The 20,996-nt window shown below is 37.2% G+C and overlaps 1 protein-coding gene across 6 annotated transcripts; it reads right to left on the reverse strand.

Annotated features, from left to right (window-relative positions):
* Positions 1 to 1,181: 1,181 nt before the first annotated feature.
* THAP9 (THAP domain containing 9) lies at positions 1,182 to 20,986 on the reverse strand. 6 transcript variants are annotated; one of them, XM_063808839.1, is made up of 6 exons: positions 20,804 to 20,926; positions 16,758 to 16,953; positions 15,759 to 15,824; positions 15,053 to 15,356; positions 13,752 to 13,902; positions 1,182 to 4,759 (listed from the first exon to the last, which is right to left on the reverse strand). In XM_063808839.1, the coding sequence occupies exons 4-6, from the start codon at positions 15,198 to 15,200 to the stop codon at positions 2,779 to 2,781; spliced, it is 2,280 nt and encodes a 759-aa protein (XP_063664909.1). In that variant the 5' UTR covers positions 15,201 to 15,356; positions 15,759 to 15,824; positions 16,758 to 16,953; positions 20,804 to 20,926; the 3' UTR covers positions 1,182 to 2,778. The 6 variants fall into 6 exon arrangements, with proteins under 6 accessions (XP_063664909.1, XP_517186.3, XP_009445910.2 ...); XM_517186.6 differs by lacking the exon at positions 15,759 to 15,824 and having other exon boundaries at positions 20,804 to 20,986; XM_009447635.4 differs by lacking the exon at positions 15,759 to 15,824 and having other exon boundaries at positions 16,748 to 16,953.
* Positions 20,987 to 20,996: the final 10 nt, after the last annotated feature.

A 20,996-nucleotide genomic window follows, 5' to 3' on the forward strand; every position in this document is an offset into this window, starting at 1 on the left:
TTGCCCAGGCTGGAATGCAGTGGCAAGATCTCAGCTCACTGCAACCTCCGCCTCCCGGGTTCAAGCGATTTTCCTGCCTCAGCCTCCTGAGTAGCTGGATTACAGGCATGTGCAACCACACCCAGCTAATTTTTTGTATTTTTAGTAGAGACGGGGTTTCCTCATGTTGCCAGGCTGATCTCAAACTCCTGACCTCAGGTGATCCACCCGCCTCGGCCTCGCAAAGTGCAGGGATTACAGGCATGAGCCACCGCGCCCGGCCTCCATGTCTTCTTTATAATAGCTGTCCTAACAGGTGTGATGTGATGTTTCATTGTCATTGATTGGCATTTTCTGGAGAGCTGACGTGAACATATATTTATGTATTTTATGGCCTTCTGTATAACTCATTTGGAGAAAAGTCTATTCATATTCTTTACCCATTTAAAAATTTTGGTTGTCATTTTATTATTGAGTTACAGGAATTCTTTGTAGATTCTACATATAATAACTTAATTAGATAAATGATTTGCAAACATTTTTTTCCATTCAATGGGTTGTCTTTCACTTTCTTGATGGTATCCCTTCAAAGCACAAGTTAATTTTGATGAAGTCCAATTATTTTCCTTTGCTGTGCTTTAAGTGTCTTAAGAAACCACCACCTGGCCAGGCACAGTGGCTCACACCTGTAATCCCAGCACTTTGGAGGCCGAGGCGGGTGCATCATGAGGTCAGGAGTTCGAGACTGGCCTGGCCAACACAGTGAAATCCTGTCTCTACTAAAAATACAAAAATTAGCCAGGCATGGTGGTGCGTGCCTGTAGTCCCAGCTACTCGAGAGGCTGAGGCAGGAGAATCGCTTGAACCCAGGAGGTGCAGGTTGTGGTGACCCAAGATCACACCACTGCACTCTAGCCTGGGCAACAGAGCGAGACTCTGTCTCAAAAAAAAAAAGAAAAAAAGAAAAACCACCACCTAATCCAAACCTCAAAGATTAACTCTATATTTTCTAAAAGTTATATAGCCTTACCTCTTCTATTTAGGTGTTTGCTTCATTTTGAGTGAATTTTTTTGCATGTGGATATCCATCTCTCCTAGCACTAGTTGTTGGAAAGCAGGATAAATTTTTAAAGGGAATGCTTTTCTCTGAAGAAAAAAATGGCCAAGATGCAAAGTAAAAATTATAACCAAACTGCCCTAAATCAAATATGAATGAATAATTTATTTCACTGTAAAGTGTATTGTATCTGGTATAAGACTCCAAGCCCTTTCACAAGTGCAGGAGCAATTAACTGGGCTAAATGTAGTGATGAGACTATTCTTATCTTCTTATCTAAGAGAAATCTGTGACCTTCCAATTTTTGAATATTCACTGTCTCAATCGACCATCTCTTTCCAATTTACCTAGCACTTGAAAGAATAATGCACAACACTAAAATACAGACATTTGTATTTTAGTCAAATGTAACACCAAAGGGCATTAGATACTACACATATGAATCGTGCTTTACATAAAGATCAGGTACAGAGCTTGGATTTATATAAGCAATAAGTTAAAGTTGGTGATTTACAAACAGGCTTCCTTTAAATAAGATTTATCCTGGTGTATTTAAATTCAATTCTATTTACAAACAACAAAAAGCACAATATTCAGACTTCTCAGCAATAAGTTTTGTATAAAATGAAGTATAAACTGGTTACACTTCAAAACTTAAGCCTCTGTTTGAGGTAGAATAAACAAACATATCAAAATATACTTTGTAAGGGGAATTTTAATCAATATACTTTTACGTTATCATTAATCTTTTACAATTCTAAGTTTTCATATTAGGATTAACTGTACTTTGGGAACACTTATTCAGTGACAAAAAAGAGTAGATGTTTTACAACACAGGTGAATAATGTGCTTGTTTCTTCTATCTGTTAAACTATCCTCATTTGTGAAAGTAGAGTTACCTATGTTTTTCTGTTCCTCTTTTCAAATGTGGATGTGAGTGGAGAAAATTGTCCTTAGTATGCTTCCATCTTCAGATTAGGTTTCTCCCTGTTTTCTGATGAGCACTGAGCTCTTTCAAGTCAAACTAAGTGTCCAGCCTATTATTCAAAAGTAATATTTCAAAGTTCAGAGATAATGGATGGTGAAAAACACATTAGGTATGTTCTTTCCAGATTGCACTCCCCAGCGTGGCTGCAGCACAAGGAAGAATCTCATGGCTCATGTACTTTACCTTCTGCCTGACAAAGTTTAAGCACTTCTATTTTAGGGTATCCTGGGACAAGGGGATTTTTGCAGTATTTGATATTTGCTTGAGCCTAATTTTCAAACTATAATTTTCATATTTAAGTAAAAGTTATCTTCAAAGTTTTATAGGTATTGTCAATATTCTTAAGAATCGTAAACCAAAGATCTTTCAGAAATGTAGTCTAGTCATAAATGGAGTCAATATTTTGATAACTCATAGTTGTTGTTTTTCTTGTTTTTGAAGCAGATTGAACAAGTTAAAACTGTGTCCAGTAACACTGCTTAGTCTTACAGTAGTAAATTCAAAGACAGTACCTGTTGGCTAGTTTGCTCCTACTGACCTACTGCTTTCTATATTTTGGAAAACTCATAAATGCTGCAAGCCATACCAAAAGTATAAGGAGATTTTGTGATATGCAGAATTTGAAATTTTAATAAGTCAGAATTGCAAACTTGTCCACTGTGCAGAATGCGCAATTTATAAAATATGGTAAATTGAACTTCAAAAAATGTTGATCAAGTATTCTTAATTAAAATGTTAATATATTTTAGGTCTCTCATTTGAATGGATATCCATCGTTACTTAGCAAATGCCTGAATTTACTACTGGTATTAGCAAAACTTGAACATTTATAATCCTGTACAGATGACCAGTGTTTCCTTGATAAAGTTTTCGTATCAGTTCTCTCTGAATGATGTTTTAAAGGATTCTGTGCAACATTTTTAGCTCTGATATTTAAGAAACAGATTATTATATCCTTTAGCAACTTGACAAAGTGATTGATGGCACACACTTCTCCATCAAAGAGATGCTTATTCACATCTACAAAAAGATCAATATGCCCAGAAAGCTCACACAATATTTTCTGTTGAAGATACAATTCCCTTTGTTTAGAAACTAGTTCAGAAATTGCCATTCTTGAATGGGTTCTTACAACTCGCTCACAAATATTTATGACCCGACACAGACTTTCTGAAGGAAAATGCAAACCATTCTTCTTTTTAACAAATAATAGTGACCCAATTTTAGAGGCTTTGAGATCCGATGCATACAGTGCAGTGATGCAGTCCTCACAAGTTAAAAGAGCTGATAACTTGTTTGCAACATAACCAGCATAACAGATGAGATTTCGCCTATGATCTGACAGGTCTAGTAATGCCTCACTTAGTGAACAATGAGACCAGTCTTGACAAATACCCTCTTCGTGAAAGACAGTCTTTGTAACGCTGACACCATACTGACGTTGAACTGTCCAAAGCGCCAAGTCTTTCCTTCGAGCAATTGAAATGTCAAAGATGCTTACTTTGCTTAGAAAAACTTCATCTTGAAATTTGTATCTGGTCTCCAAATTATAGTAAGCTTTCTGGAATGCCATGCAGGTAGGGCTAGAACTTGTTACTAATACCTGCCTAAGCATCTTTAGAAATAATTCCAGATGATCATGACTGAATTTGTAAGTCAGAAGATAAGGAAAAGGCATGACCTTTGGGAAAACATAATTTTGGTAGAGCCATTTTAAGCTCTCAGCATTGAGCAAAAATCCCAGGAATCCTAGTTTTTGCTTACCTTTAATTATTTGATTATTGCTAGTGTCAGATAATGTAACAAAAATAGTCTTGGCTTCAATTAACACGTGGTTTATTTTACTGTAAGTTTCAGGCAACAGAGGCCCTTTAAGTCCCTTTCCATAACAGTTCCTACTATTAAAGATGTCAAACAGATTGTTAATTAAACGTAAAAAATGGATGGTACCAATACAGTTTTGAAAAGGTGGCAGGTCTAAGGATAACAAATATTCTAATGCACTGGCTACACTCTCACTAAAGAGTTGGGTGGCACTATTCACTTTCAGTACATGATTTTTCAAATTTGCAAGTGTACTTGGTATTCTTTCCATATTTGATAATTCCTGTTCCTCCAGTGCCACTAACTCCACGAGGTGCTGCCAATGTGCTATACCATTAATAAACTGAATGCTTTGAAAATTCTGAAATGCATTTCTTATTAATCTTAGCAAGTGGCAAGAGTCAAAGAAGTACGCAATCTGTTGACTAGAAGATGAAGGATGCTGAAATGTACATTTCATGTCGTCTCCATCAATATGTATCCCCAATGCTTTTGCCATCTGAACACTATGTGCTGTGGCATCAGATGTAACAGCCAGAACTGTGATTCCTATGTCACTCAGTTTACCAATAGTCAGACGAAGCAGCTGAGCCTGCAAATATCCAGATGCTCTGTTTACAAAAAAATAACCAAGAGGTGTTCTCCAATGGCCAAAAATACCCACTGCCATTAACAAAACAGTTTCTGAAGCAAGTGGCGTTTCATCAGCATCAAGTTTTCCAAGACCAAAGTCCATAAACCCCTGCAAACTGTGACTGCTAGGATCCCACTGAAGCTGTTGCTTGAGAGGTATACTTTTTATTAACAATGAACAGTATTGATAGAGCTGATCTCCATTCTCTACTCTTCGTTGAAGAAAAGAAAAAATGTTGCTGTTGAAACCTGGACTGGGTTGGCATTTGGATAACCACCTAGAATACATAAAAAGTGAAAGAACACTCAAAGAGAAATAAAAAGACAAATGGGAAAATGCCTTAAGCACTATTAAAGTAGTCTCCCATCCCTGTAGAAATAAAGCCAAGTATATAAGCAGCCAAATTCTATAGATATTTTCAATGGTAAATTCATCGTTACAATAAAATAGTAAGATAAACTTAGAAACACAAAGTAGTATTTTAAGATGCAAACATCCAACATATTTTTAATTTCTCATTTATTCTTTAAAAAGTAAGCCAACTAACCAGTTTGTTCTAACTGATCTTTTTATATTGTAAATCATAAACAAGTCTTACCTGTAAATTCACTGAAATGAGAAAACTGCTGAATGTGAAGGAATCTTTGAGAACATCTAGTACATCTACCTCATTTTACAGATTAGGAAACTGGGACAGAGGGAGAGGTTAAGCGACTTGGCCCATAATGTACTGTTAGTTATGAACGAATGTGAAACCTGGCTTTCCTGATGCCCAGGGGTTTAGTGCATTTCTCACTCTTTACAGCCTCAAAATTACGCCCTTAAAGGCATATAACAAGTGTGCATCTGCACCCCTATACAACCTACCTGTGCTACTATCTTAGGAGTTCTTTCACAGTATCCCTGCTCTTCTCAGACTGCTAATTATTTTCTTCCTATAATGGTGTCTATCTTTGGAATTCTTCTTCCTTCTAGTTAACTCTTTCTAACTTGTTATAGATCAGGAAAGAAAACAGCCACATTTAATAATTGTCTAAAACTAAAGGGATTCTGAGGGAGAGACTAGGATGTTCACCTGTAACATATACTTTTGTAACTCAAATGTCTGTTAAGTTAAATTTCTGATTTTTTGGCTATATTCTAAGGCAACCAAGGCTTCTTCCTGGACAGCTGACCTCTACTTAATTGAGAGTTTAATGTTCTTCCCTAAGTATTTTGGGATAGGGCTTTCCAAATATTTTAGGTGCTACCTAGAAGTTTCATAAACAAAATTCACCCTTAGTACATACTACGAACTTACACATATATGACACACACACACAGAGTTGACTTCTGAACTAAATGGCATGGGTACACTTATACATGACTTTTTTTTCAACCAAATGCATGGAGAGAAAATACAGTATTTATAGGATGCAAAACTTGCATATACAGACAGCCAACTTTTCATACATACAGGTTCTGCAGGACTGTCTACAGGACTTGTATATACATGGATTTTGGTATACTGGCACAAGTTGGGGGTGTCCTAGAACCAATCCCCCACATATACCAAGGGATGACTGTAATAGTTTAAATAAATATAAATATATTTATATATACTTAAATGGCAATTATGACCCACTAATTTCATGATGCATTAATAGGTTTAAAAAACACACTTATGGGCCAGGCATGGTGGCTCATGCCTATAATCCCAGCACTTTGGGAGGCTGAGGTGGGCAAATCACCTGAGGTCAGGAGTTTGAGACCAGCCTGGCCAACATGGTGAAACCTCATCTCTACTAAAAATACAAAAATTAGCTGGGCATGGTGGCACACACCTGTAATCCCAGCCACTCAGGAGGCTGAGGCAGGAGAAGTGCTTGAATGTGGGAGGCAGAGGTTGCAGTGAGCCGAGATTGTGCCACTGCACTCCAGCCTGGGCGACGAGGCAAAACTGTCTCAAAACAAAACAAAACAAAACAAAACAAAACAATAACATACTTACAGGATGGCAAAAGACATACCTTGACTATAAGTAGGTTATAATCTATTTAGAAGACAAAAGTATCTGTTGTTTGTATATTAAAATAGGGCAAACTGGAAATAAGGCCACACACCTATGACAATCTGATCTTCAACAAAGCTGACAAAACCAAGCAAAAAGGAAGACTCCCTATTCAATAAGTGGTGCTGGGGTAACTGGCTAGCCATATGCAGAAGACTGAAGCTGGACCCTTACACCACATACAAAAATTAACTCATGATGGATTAAAGACTTACATGTAAAACTCAAAACTATAAAAACCCTGGAAGGCAACCGAGGCAATACCATCCCGGACATAGGAACGGTAAAAGATTTCATGACAAAGACACCAAAGCAATCATAACAGAAGCAAAAATTGACAGGTGGGATCTAATTAAGCTAAAGAGCTTCTGCACAGCAAAAGAAAATGTCAACAGTAAACAGACATCCTACAGAATGGGAGAAAATATTTGCAAACTGTGCATCTGACAAAAGCCTAATATCCGGCATCTGTAAGGAACTTAAACAAATTTACAAGAGAAAATTGTTAAAAAGTGGGCAAAGGACATGAACAGACACTTTACAAAAGACATACATGCCACCAACAAGCATATGAAAAAAAGCTCAACATCACCAATCGTTAAGAGAAATGCAAATCAAAACCGCAATGAGATACTATCCCACACCAGTCAGAATGACTATTATTAAAAAGTCAACAAATAATAGATGCTGGCAAAATTGCGGAGAAATGGGAAAACTTACTTATACCCTGTTGGTGGGAGTGTAAATTAATTCAATTGTTGTGGAAAGTGATTCCTCAAAGGGCTAAAAGCGAACTATGATTTTATCCAGCAATCCCATTACTGGTTATATACCCAGAGGAATATAAATTATTCTACCATAAAGACACATGCATGCAAATTTTAACTGCAGCACTATTCACAATAGTAAAGACATGGAACACCCTAAATCTCCATCAATGACACACTGAATAAAGAAAATGTAGTACATACACACCATGGAATACTATGTAGCCATAAAAAAGAATGAGATCATGTCTTTTGCAGCAACATGGATAGAGCTGAAGGCTATTATCCTCAGCAAACTAACAGGAACAGAAAACCAAATACTGCATGTTCTCAATTATAAGTGGGAGCTAAATGATGAAAACCTGGCTGGGCACGGTGGCTGACGCCTGTAATCCCAGCACTTTGGGAGGCCGAGGGAGGCAGATGACCTGAGGTCAGGAGTTTGAGGCCAGCCTGGCCAATACGGTGAAACCCCATCTCTACTAAAAATACACAAATTAGCCAGGCTCGGTGGTGTGTGCCTATAATCCCAGCTACTCAGGAGGCTGAGGCAGGAGAATCACTTGAACCTGGGAGGTGAAGGTTGCAGTGAGCCAAGATTACACCACTACATTCTACACTCCAGTATGGGCAACAGAGCGAAACTCTGTCTCAAAAAAAAAAAAAAAAAGATGAGAACTTATACACAAGGAAGAAAACAACAGACACTGGGGTCTACTCGAGGGTGGAGGTTGGGATGAAATAATCTGTACAACAAACCCCCATGACAGGAGTTTACCTATGTAACAAACCTTCACATGTACCCCTGAACCTAAAATTAAAAGATTTTTAAAAAAAGGAAAAAATAGTAAGACAATGACTCAACAGTATAGCAGTGCTACAGCACACTAGAATGTTGAAAGCTCTTTCCAAGTGTGTCATCCAATTTTAATTGTTTAAAAAATTTTTTTTTACATTAGGATTCTCAAATGAGCACCAACGATGCTAACTGTGTTGCATATGTGGTACATATATAACAAAGCACTTAATGTCCCTATGTAATTTTATTTTAAATGAGGTTAAAAAAACAACCAACTTATGTTCTGCTGAGTTTGATTTTTAAATGGAAATCTCAATGGTATCTGAATATCTACAGCTACTAGAACAATGTCATGAACATGAAGCAGAATGGTATGTGGATTTGTTGATTTATTTTCTAAAGTTTTTATAAGAAAGAGTAGGCATATCCAAACCAAGTTCATGAGTTAGAACGGTAAGGAAGGAGACAATTTCTCCTTTAAATCTCTTTTTGTCTCTGAAAATACAAAAATTTTCTTATGATCATAAAAAGACACATTCTTTTTAAAAAAACAATACAAAAAGTATAAAGAAGTAAAAGTTACTGTTAATGTCTTTATGTATACATACCTAGACATAATTTTCAAAATTGTATACTGAATCTATTTTTCACTTAATGGTGATTAATGTTTCACATATTTTTACACGCCCTTAAGTATCAACCTACAGCAACATTTTAAATGTGTACACAGTATATATCACAGTATAGTTAAATGAAAACCAACTCAAATCGAAGGACATCTTGATAATTTCAAATTTTTAGATAACAGTACCACAATGTGTATATGCATGCATGTGCACCCATACACATATACATATTTATGTCATTTTGTAATTCCTAGGAATAACATGCCAAGGTAAACTTACTTATATTTTATAAGAAATTAAAGACAAATTTAGGATTTCAGCTGCACATAATTGTGCAATTCATATTTACACAATTTACAATTCATATTCCCAAATTGTCCTTGCGAAAGTTCAAAGCAATTTTCATTTATACTCTCATCAACATGATATTTTAAATTAACAAACCAATATATAATAACTTAGTTATGGAATGATTATAGGGAGTCACTTGGGTGGCCTAAAATTCTGCCTGGGAAAAATATAGTCCTAGAGATCTACAGTGCTAAATGTTTTTCTGTTAAGACTTTTAGCTACTCCCACTGTTGTTACTTTTGATTCTCTCACAGCAGGTAACCTATAGAGGGAGTTGGTTTACTAAACTGCAGTGAATAAACCAAAAATTAGAAACAGAGGAAATATAAATAAAGAGCAACTGTGCCAGCATTTTCTATGACCAAGATCACAGTAAATATATCACTATTATAACATGGAAAGTTAAGGATATTAAGACTTAATTTCAAAGGATTTGTGAAAATAAATTACCTTAAAGACCCCAAACACTGAAAATTGTAAAAAACACAGCTTTGGGAAAGTTTTGGACATAAAGAATCCAGGGAGAACTGAAAAAGGATCCAACATCAGTAAAGAGAAAATTAGAGAAATATCTGATGTAGCTAAGACTAGAGAAAGATATAGACAATTAGAAATTCATGAGGCACCCTATCTAACCAAACCAAGGGTTTAAAAAAAATTTAAGTCTAGTTTGGTCTGTCATCGTCTAATTGTTAACCATCTAATTGTTTCTCCATCATTATGGAGGGAAAGACAACAGTTTTGACCACAAATCTGGTACTGCATTTTTCTAGTTACTTACTTTTCCTGGTAGGTGACTGGTCACATTTTCTCCTTTCTTCCCAAATCTAATGCCTTCCTCCTCAACTCTCAGTTAATAACTTTGAGAAAACAGAAGCAATGCAATAAAAACTCATTTTCCTGCTGAGTGTGGTGGTGCATGTCTGTAGTTCTAGCTATTCAGGGAGGCTGACTGGATGACTGCTTGAGCCCAGAAGTTCAAGGCCAATCTGGGCAACACAGTGAGACCCGATCTTTTTTTCTGAGACGGAATCTCGCTCTGTCACCCAGGCTGGAGTGCAGTGGTGCAATCTCGGCTCACTGCAAGCTCCGCCTCCTGGGTTCACACCATTCTCCTGCCTCAGCCTCCCGAGTAGCTGGGACTACAGGTGCCTGCCACCATGCCCGGCTAATTTTTTTTTATTTTTTTTAGTAGAGATGGGGTTTCACCGTGTTAGCCAGGGTGGTCTCAATCTCCTGACCTCATGGTCCGTCCTCCTCAGCCTCCCAAAGTGCTGGGATTACAGGCATGAGTCACCGTGCCCAGCCGAGACCCCATCTTTTTAAAAGACAAAACTCATTTTCCTACTACCAAATCTGTTAACCTATTTTATCTGTACTTCTGCCTTTCTTCCTGTTTCAATGGATGAACTGTCCCAATACCTTAAGGTCATACTTCCTTCCACAGTGGTGTTGGATGTCATCCTCCTGCAATGATCATTTCTCTTATACATCGCCAATTTTCTTTTCTCTCTTGGATCACTGCCATAAACATGCGAACACGCTGGGACATCTGCCATCTCAACAAACACCCTCCCCTCAATGCATGTTCCTTTCTACCTACAGACCCATCTCTGCTCTACTTCATAGCAAAACTCCATGGAAGAGCCCACAATCATTTTCTCTGCTTCTTCACCTTTAGTCTCTCTTAATCCCACTCCAGCCAGGTTTACCTCTCCACCACTCTACTATAACTGCTTTTGTCATGGTCATCAATGACCTTCATCTTGCAAAATCCAATGGTCAATTCTCTGTCCTCATCTTACCTGATCTCCCAGCAGCATTTGACATAGTGGACTACTCCCTCCTTGAAATACTTTCTACACTTGGCTTCCAGGCCATCACAATCTCCTGGTTTTCCTCCTGACTCACTGGCCGCTCCTGATCAATAAATATTTATTGAATAAATATTAAATATAATGATTATAAAGATCTAATACTTAAGATAACTGTGTTAAAAACATCACTTTTTATATGGGAAAATAAATGGAAATGTATATACCATTAATATAAGAATCTTATATTAATATAATATAATCTTACATTAATATAAGAAAATAAACGGAAGCTCTATATACCATTAATAGAACACTAAAACAAAATTTTATTGGTAGGTAAATAGGTTTTTTTTTTTATTTAACTTGGAGGATATACACAAAACTGCTAATTGTAGTTATTTTGTGGGATTAGGGGAAGCGAAGTACTGTGTTTTTCACTTTCTGGTATTTATGTACTTATATACTGTTTGAATGTTTTATAACAAACATATATTACTATCATACTAAACAATATACCTTACTTATAGGCAAAGTACCTAAAGAAATGAGCAACTGTTTGAGTACTGGAATTATAAATCTAAATATATAATGTTACAGCAAAGGTCACAAAATGCAAAATGACATGAAGAGAGAAAAGATAAATGTGCGTTGGAATTACCAGGAAGATTTAATCTAGGAGTTGACGCAGAACTATGGGAAATGAAGAAAACCATGAAAAAGAAAAGATAAGAAGTTACGTGAAATCTCTTATATAAACCATAGTGAAATACCATTAAGTAACGCTTTAAAACCAGTGAAGAGATTAAAAAGGTATATGCTTCTCAACACAAAGAAAAGATAAATGTTTGGATTTATAAATGATGGATATTTTAATTACCCTGATTTGATCATTAAAAATTATATATATGCATCAAAATATCACATGTACCCCCAGAATATGTACAACCATCAGAAAACAAAAAACCAAAAAGGTATAGGAGGAGAAATTATCAACACAGTACCTATAAAATTCTCTTGCTTAGCAAAAAGTGAATATAAATAAGTATAATATCTAGCTTGAATGGTAAAATCACATTATGAAAGAGTAAGCCTTATATACAAATGTTCATCAAAATATATGAAAAAACAATTATAACCCCAAAATGTAAACAATAGAAATGTCCAATAGCTGGAGAATGTCAGAGTTAAGTAGGGTAGGACTACCTGATATCATGCAGCTATTAAAACTTGTCTATAAAGAGTTCAAAATAACGTTACAGATAAAAGGCATACATAATAAAGTAATAAAAGGCTGGTTGGAAATTTATTTACAAAAGATCATAACTATGTAAACACTAATAAATCTAAGTGCGCACACACACACACACACACACAGGAAGGAAATACTCTAAATGTTAACAGTAATTATTTATATATAATGTATGGGAATAATAAATTTTTCCTCTTTAAATTTTTTTAGAAGAGCAGCCCTCTGAAGGTCAATTAGAAGAGCAGCCCACTCTGAAGGTCAATTATTTTTAAATCTTTTTTGGTAGTATTATTGTAATAGTGTGTATAGAGGAAAATCTACAATTTTTTATAAAGGAATCTGGGCTGGGCACAGTGGCTCATGTCTGTAATCCCAGCACTTTGGGAGGCCGAGGTGGGTGGATCACGAGATCAGGAGTTTGAGATTAGCCTGGCCAACATGGTGAAATCCCACCTCTACTAAAAATATAAAAATTAGCTGGGTGTGGTGGTGGACACCTGTAATCCCAGCTACTTGGGGGGCTGAGGCAGGAGAATGGGTCGAACCTGGGAGGCGGAGGTTGCAGTGAGCCAAGATCTCGCACCACTGCACTCTAGCCTGAGCGACAGAGCAAGACCCCATCTCAAAAAAAAAAGGAATCTGTAAAACTAGGCTGGGCATGGTGGCTCATGCCTGTAATCCCAGCACTTTGGGAGGCCAAGGCGGGTAGATCACTTGAGGCCAGGGGTTCGAGATCAGCCTGGCCAACAAAGCAAAATCCCGTCTCTACTAAAAATACAAAATAGTAGCTGGGTGTGGTAGCACATGCCTGTAATCCCAGCTACTCAGTAGGAGGCTGAGGCATGAGAATTGCTTGAACCTGGAAGGCAAGGTTGCAGTGAGCCGAGATTGTGCCACTGTGCTGCATGCAGCCTGGGTGACAAAGCAAGACTCAGTCTCCAAAACAAAAAAAGGAATCTGTAAAACTAGTGGTAAAAACAGTAAAAATTAAGAATTCAGTATTAAATTTATAAGACATTACTAGAAAATCATTGTTATTTGCTCCACACTAAGAGAATTATATCTATCCATTTTAATCACAAATCCTAAAAAATTATTTATCAAAATCTGTTTCCTGGACAACCTAATTAGTATCAACTGCTGTGCTTATGAAAAACGCAGATTTTTTTGTGCTTTGCCTAAGACCAATGGCGATCAATCCAGAACTGTTCTAGATTTTCCAGGATCGTCAGATATTAAACTACTGAAGTATACTAGAAATTCCAATATTTCAGGATTCAAATTTTATCCACCCAGAGTGTCTGGGAGATGCAAAAAACTTGTCATACTATGTGTCTTCATTTTGTTGGTGAAAATATTGCTGTTGTGATAATTGGCAAATACTACCTAGAAGTTTTTGAAGAACAAAAATGGGCTAATAATGGGAGTCCGTTTTTACATTAGTCCATTTTTTCTTTTTTTAAATGGGAGTATGAGTACTAATAGCCTTAATAAGTAAAATGCAACAAAAGAATAATATGGTTTAACATCTAAAGAGTAATTAACATGCAATCAACAAGATGTCCTGACAAGAAAGTCACTTTTAAAAAATAAAAAAATAATTCACTTACGTTCTGAGGATGGAAGAATGAGGCAGCTTAAGAATCTTTCTTACATAATCATAGACTTTGCTACTGCACAAGTAGAGTGTACATGCAAATTGTTTCATTTCTGTGGAGTACTCATCTGTTTCTCTCCAATTATATAACTCCCACTTAAAATCTGTTAAAATAAATTTTTTTATTCTTTGTGATGAATAGTAAAATTTTCAGGTACAGATTATAGCATTTGGATATAAAATGCACTGGGCATCAGAATTCAAATACAAATATAGTTGCATTTTAATTAAGTCTATTCAGAGGTTAATATCCACTTAGGGCCCCTTGACCAATTTATTCGGTTCATCTGGAATCATTTCACTAGAGGGAAGAAAAAATTTTCAACTTGAATTATGTTTTACTGTTCAGTGGCAGCCTGAGAGGAGAGATTTTTAGAGGAACTGAAAAGAAAATAAAATGAGGACATTTATTTTATTTTGTTCCCTGCTTACTATTTATCTGAGGGTGAAAATCAGATATGCAAAACATTTCTGGGGATAGGGTACTATTCAGACTGAACAGACCATCTTGCCTAATATCGAGAGAAAAAAAAAAAATTCTGTTCCTGGTGGGGATTCCTATTTATGACCTCTAGTCCCCTCTTGGAAAAACAAAATATTCATCTCCTTTGGAGATAGCTACTCTTTTCTAAAAAGAGGACACATTTCTCTTTTCCTAGAATGTAAATCCAAATCTCTGCTGCTTTCATCAAAGAACAAGTTGGCAATTTTTATTTTGCCCTTCTTCAAAGATCTTAGTTCACAAAGAGGACTAGGTAGCCTTTCCATGGGTTTATAGTCTACTCTATAGAATATTTTAGAAAAAAATGTGGAGATACACAATTTCCAAGCTCAAAGAAATTTTGCAAACTAGTACAACTCTACTGCAAAAAGACTTTGGTAAAATTATGTAGCAGTTAAAACTGTTTATAATGAATTTGCAGTAGCAAATGGGTAAGCTACTACAAAAAGTGATAAGTGCAGAACAGAAAATGGTATAAACCATATGGTTTCATCTCTGGGTAGTGGGATTAACATTATTTTAATTACTTAAATATTTCTTTGCTTTTCCTATAATAAATGTTACTTTTATAACTGGAAAACCATAAGATATAAAAGAATTTTGGTGATTAATTTTCATTCTTCTTAAGCTACTGAGACTTTCACTTCCCAACTGAAAGCATGTTTTCATAGGCAAGAACAAAATAAATACTTAATGGTACCTCAGAAAAATAGCTATTTTTGTAAATACTACAGGTTACTAGGGGGAAGTACCTGAAAATTGAGCTCGTAGCAGACACTCTGTTTCTTCAGAAAGTAGTTTCTCTTCTACAAGTGCATCAATTAATCGTAAACCCTTTCTCTTCTTGATCATCCTGTAGTTCTTTACGGAGATAAGTCTTTTTTTGGACACTTGTAACATTTGTTGCACCTCAGCCAGTTTCTCTGCACCTATCGTCAAAGGTGTCTTTAAACTATAGTTATGGTCCTCAGTAGCAACTTCTTGAGAATTGTCTGGAAGAGGCTGTTTTAGGATTTTTTGTCTTGCTTTACCTTTAAGATGTACACCTTGAGGAATCTATGACAGATATATAAAATTAAAGTTATTTTAGAAATAATCACATAGAAGAGCATCTGTAAAAATATCCTAAATACAAAGCACTAATCTGGTTGCTGTGGAGAGTTAGTTAGGAAAGAAAAGGTCATAATCTCTGAATGTTTTAATGTATAGTTTATAGGGTAATATAAACAGGCTTTTTTTTTTTTTTTTGCACTACACAGAAATATTAATATGATGTTGAAAGTTTCTGAAATAAAGTAACTAGAGAAAGGTGGTAGTAAACTGGGATGGCTTCATGGAAGTGAGTTTTAAGCAGTTTTTAGAAGGTACAATAACATGGTTAATGAAGGTGACAGAGAAGTTATTTGTGCAAAAAAGAAGGCATAGTGGACAGTGCATGGCTTTGGAATTAAGACTGACCTGGGTTTGAATCTTAGCTCCCTCAATTAGCTGTCACATAAGCTCTACAATCCCTTGTGTCCTCATCTGTAAAATGTGGATAATAATACAGGATTCTTTTGAAGATACAATATAAGAATTTATGTAAATCTCCTAGTACAATGCCTGGACCATTGTAGCTCTCAACACATGGCAGCCATTATTGATTTTACACAAAAGTATGAAAGCAAGCAAATTTATCACATATATAGTAAGTATATATGGTTTGAAAAGATAATTCAGGGCAGTTAAAAATGTACAAATCAGTTAATAGGAAGCTCTTGGGACTTGGTGAGTTTGAATTTGACACCAACTAAATACTTCCGAATAGGGGAATGAGATAAACCAATACTGGAAGAAGGAGACTCTGACGATTAAGAGGAAAGTAAGGCTAGTGTCAGAATAGAACAGTTAGGTGACTATCACAGACTGTGCAGAAAGTGAAAGCCCATGTGTCAGAGTTGTGGTTAAGGGGTAAAAGGATAAAATAAAAACAGTCATAGGAAACAGAAGAATATCATACCAATACTGGTGACTCACTCATAGAAAGTTTCATTATTTCCCACATACTTCCTGTATCAATGTTAATAATTAGGTATATTTTTGATCAAGATAAATAACATTATTAGGAGGAACCAAAAAACATAGATAATTTCAAAGTACTATGAAAGCTGTCTCATACTTAACAAAAGCCTGTATTCTAAGGCTATTTATATCTACCAGTTGATTTTTGCAATTGGTTAGTAACCTTTATATATATCTAGACAAATGATTTGCATTTATATAGTTTTTCAAAAGCTCCAGAACAAATGCTAATATATATAATTTTTTTTTTTTAATTTTCAAAGCATTTAAAATCTATTACTGGATTTAAGACTTGGGTTTTTTTTGTCTGCAAATTCTAGCTATAATGGGGGCTATCTTGATTTTTAAAGGCTCTGTAAATTTTCATTTTGTTGACTTACACCTACATTTAAATACCTTGTATAGAGAAACAGAAGGCACAGCTCCTTTTTTCAGCTTTCTTCTTATGCCATATGACTCAAAGTCACTTTCTTGAAAATGTTTGGAACACAGTATAGCACCTGGTCCTGGAATCCAAATCTTTTTGCTTCTGGGGTCCACACGATTAACAGCCCTGATCCATTTTGAGCGCTGTATGGTATCAGTTGGAAATCTATGGCAATCACATTAAAGTTCCATTAACATGAAAACATTATAGTACTATTACAGTAGTATTTATTATATAAACCCATCTATTATTTTACTGCTTTATAGAAACATAAAGCCAAGTGAATTAAAAGTTTAATTTACTTAGTTCATTTTTCAAAGTTCTTCGATTTTTTTTAATCCAAAGGTTCAATATCTGATTTTTCTTTGTCAATCATAGAGGGGCAATTCTCATATTAAAAATCCTACTATATTTTGTCTTCACTTCCTACACTTAACAGAATTTGCTCAAATTTAAATGGTTGAAGAATATATGCATCTTTTCCTTTCCTGTAGTGATTTTAAACTATTTGGTACTCTTCCTTTTAAGAAGTGAAGCCTGGCTGGGTGCAGTGGCTCATGCCTGTAATCCCAGCACTTTGGGAGGCTGAGGCAGGAGGATCAGCAGTCAGGAGTTCAAGACCAGCCTGGACAACATGGTGAAACCCTGTCTCTACTAAATATATAAAAAATTAGCCGGGCGTGGTGGCGGGTGTCTGTAATCCCAGCTACTGGGGAGGCTGAGGCAGGAGAATCTCTTGAATCCGGAGGTGGAGGCTGCAGTGAGCCGAGATCGCACCATTACACTCCAGCCTGGGCAACAAGAGTCAAACTCCGTAACAAAAAAAAAGTGGAGCCTAATTCCCCTCCCCTTGAGTATGGGCTAGAGTTAGTGATTTGCTAAGGAATGGAAAAAGAACATGTGACAGTAAGTGACCACAGACTACGTCATAAAGGAACAAGCTTTCCTCCTTGCTCTCTGTAGAGAATGGTTTGCTCTGGGGTAAGGTATCTGGCATGTTATAAAGCAGTCCTGTGGAGAAAACTAGTTGGTGAGGAACTGAGGCCTCCAGTCAAAGGCCATGTTGAGTTAGTCTTTTTGAAAGCAGGTGACTTCAGCCTTCAGATGACTGCAATCTTATGAGATACTGTAACATCCAGCTACACTCCTGAATTCCTGACCCTCAGAAATGTGTGAGATAAAAATGTTTATACTGAATTTTGAGGTAACTTGTTATGCAGCAGTAGAAAACAAGACAAGTATATTTACTATATTGTTTTTTCATGTTTAAAGGCACTACTTTTTCCTAGCCTTGATTATAAAAATTACCTTGCATTTATTTATTTTTCATTCCAAGCCAAATTATGTTTAGAAACTTGTCGGCCAGGCGTGGTGGCTCACGCCTGTAATCCCAACACTTTGGGAGGCCGAGGCGGGCGGATCACTTGAGGTCAGGAGTTCAAGACCAGCCTGGACACCATGGTGAAACCCTGTCTCTAATAAAAACACAAAAATTAGCCGGGCATGGTGGCTCCCACCTGTAATCCCAGCTACTAGGGAGGCTGAGGCAGGAGAATCGCTTGAACCTGGGAGGCAAAGTTGCAGTGAGCCAAGATAGTGCCACTGCCCTCCAGCCTGGGCGACAGCAAGATTCCATCTCAAAAAAAAAAAAAAAAAAAGAAAAGAAAAAGAAACTTGTGAAATTAACACAATAAAAAGCACAAAACTACTCTTTCTGCCCCTTCTTCTTTGACGTTATCTTAGAGACAGACTTATAGGTAACTATGCTTTTTGTGTATTTTAATTTAGACTTTAAAACACATAGTTACTAGAACTGAGATTGGTATAAATTTTATTTCTCAGCTAAATGCTACAAAAATATAGCAGCATGGTAAAACATAATTCTGATATGCTCTCTAAATCACCTTGAGAAAGAACTCTGAATTGGAAAACCTGTATTTAAGCTTCAGTGACCTTCTACCAGCTATATGGTATTAGACACATCTCTCAATCTTAGAACTTCCTCACAGGGCTGTAGTAAGAGTGTATGAGGCTACAAATGTATTCAAAATCACTTTGTAAACTGTAAAGTACTATCCAAAGTTTGATCTTTCCTAAGAACAACTAATTCCATTTCTGGGATTATAATTTTATTGTTCTAAGAAGATGATGATACTTGATCAAGGGCAAATGAACAGGGAATTCTTTTTCCAATAAAGTTGGGGCAAATCTATCTTTTTTCACTGAGTTCTTTTCTAACTCATGGAACATATTTTGCAAGGGATCTTTTCCACAGATTGGGTATAGTCTCTAAACGTGCAAGGAACCCTCAAAAGTTGCCTGGTCCAACAACTTCTATTACTAGCGTGGTCCTCTGATGCAAAGCTTCCCAACAGGTATGCCTAGTGAGTACAGCTGTTGATATTCTTAGCCCATGGGGTGGGCTGGGACACCTGAGTAGTTACTTGAAGGCAGCCCCAAACAGTGCTGTAGGTTTGCCCCAAAGTATTGAACAATTATTTCCTATGCGTAAAATGCTATGAAAAAGGCTGGGGCCGGGCAGGGTGGCTCATGCCTGTAATCCCAGCCAAGAAGTTGGAGACCAACCTGGGCAACACACTGAGACCTCATCTCTACCAAAAAAAAAAAAAAAAAAGCCTGGGTGGTGGTCTGTGCCTGTAGTCTCATGAGGCTGAGGTGGGAGGATCACTTGAGCCTGGGAGATAGAGGCTGCGCTGTGCTGTGATAGTGCCACTGCTCTCCAGCCTGGGCGACAAAGTGAGACCCCGTCTCCAAAAAAAAAAAAAAAAAAAAAAAAGAAGGAAAATGTTGGGAAATATTGTAATCTAACTAGCATAACTAGTTTTGAGTTCTGGAAAAAATTAATTTGGTAATAATACCATTTTTAAAGCATTTACCTTGTGTGCTACATATGCTATAAAGTCTTACGTTTTAGTTTTACAAAATTCTACAAGGCAGGTTTTTATTCCTCTTACAGAAGAAGAAACCAAGACCCAGAGCCAAGTACAGACATCAGTAAATACTCAATTAAAATTGGAATTCATGTCTCCCTAGTTTAAAACTACCTCTATCACAAGAAAAATCCCAAATCAATTATGGTCTCACATACACAATGAGTTGGTTCACACTGCTAACAATTTAGGTGGAGGAATCAGCCCTATTTAAAAAATAGAAAACAAAAAAAATCAATGAATTTTATACATAGCCTACCATACATACTCCAAACTCCTTAACCTGGCATTTAAATTTTTAAAATGGTTTCTCAGGTACTTTTCCACTCTATATTTGCACTTTCTATCCTTTACATTTTCCCATGCCATTCCTAACTACCCTCTTCCTACCCCCCCTTTCCAACCATAAAGTTCTTTTTGATCTTTCCATAAATCTGCTCCTTTTGTCTGTGAGGATCTATTTTACCCACTTTTCAACTTGCTAGTGTACCCTGAATACTGATTTGAATGACCTATACCAGTCTGAACCATGGATATGAGTTCAGATAAGACTGATCTGAAATTCTTCCCCACTGTCGAGCCAAATGAAACTTCCCTGCCATGATCAAATCCAGCCAGAATCGGACCGGCCTTGCAGAGCTCGGCTAACAGCACTTAAGAACTTGCAATGTCAGGCAGTACAGGAGAAAACTGATCTGTACTCGTGCTCAGGAAGACGCCACACACACACTTCAACCGTTGTCCTAAACTGCCTTCCCTTTCGGCCTCCTCACTTCAAATAATAAGACCATCCAATTAATGGAGGACTCCTTTCGCGTAACTCTCCCTAAAGCGGTAGGCGGTGCGAGAACCGGCTACTCAGAGGTAAACACTGGGCGGGAAGAGAGAGAATCTCAATTCTCACAGTGCCCCAATTCCGCTCCCACGCCCCGACGCTGCGCACGTCACGTCGCGTCACACACGCGGCGCGACCCACAGTGCGGCCCGGCCCCGCCCCACGCCGCGCCACGGCCCGCCGGCCCCCGCAGGGAGTTCGAAGGCTTCGAGGCTGCTCCCATACGCACTGGTGGAAGGAGAGGCCGCGCTCCCGGCTGAGCACGGTGTCACGGGTGCTGCAGCCCACTGCGGAGCAACTTCGGGTCATCTTCTTGTTACGTGGGGCCCCACCTTCGGGGTTCCCGCGACAGCATGAATCACGACCACTTTAGCTCCGCCCGTTGACTCTGCGGCTACGACCTTTATTTGTCACGAAAGGCG

The sequence above is a fragment of the Pan troglodytes genome, chromosome 3 (assembly GCF_028858775.2).
Source record: "Pan troglodytes isolate AG18354 chromosome 3, NHGRI_mPanTro3-v2.0_pri, whole genome shotgun sequence".
Classification (NCBI taxonomy): domain Eukaryota; kingdom Metazoa; phylum Chordata; class Mammalia; order Primates; family Hominidae; genus Pan; species Pan troglodytes.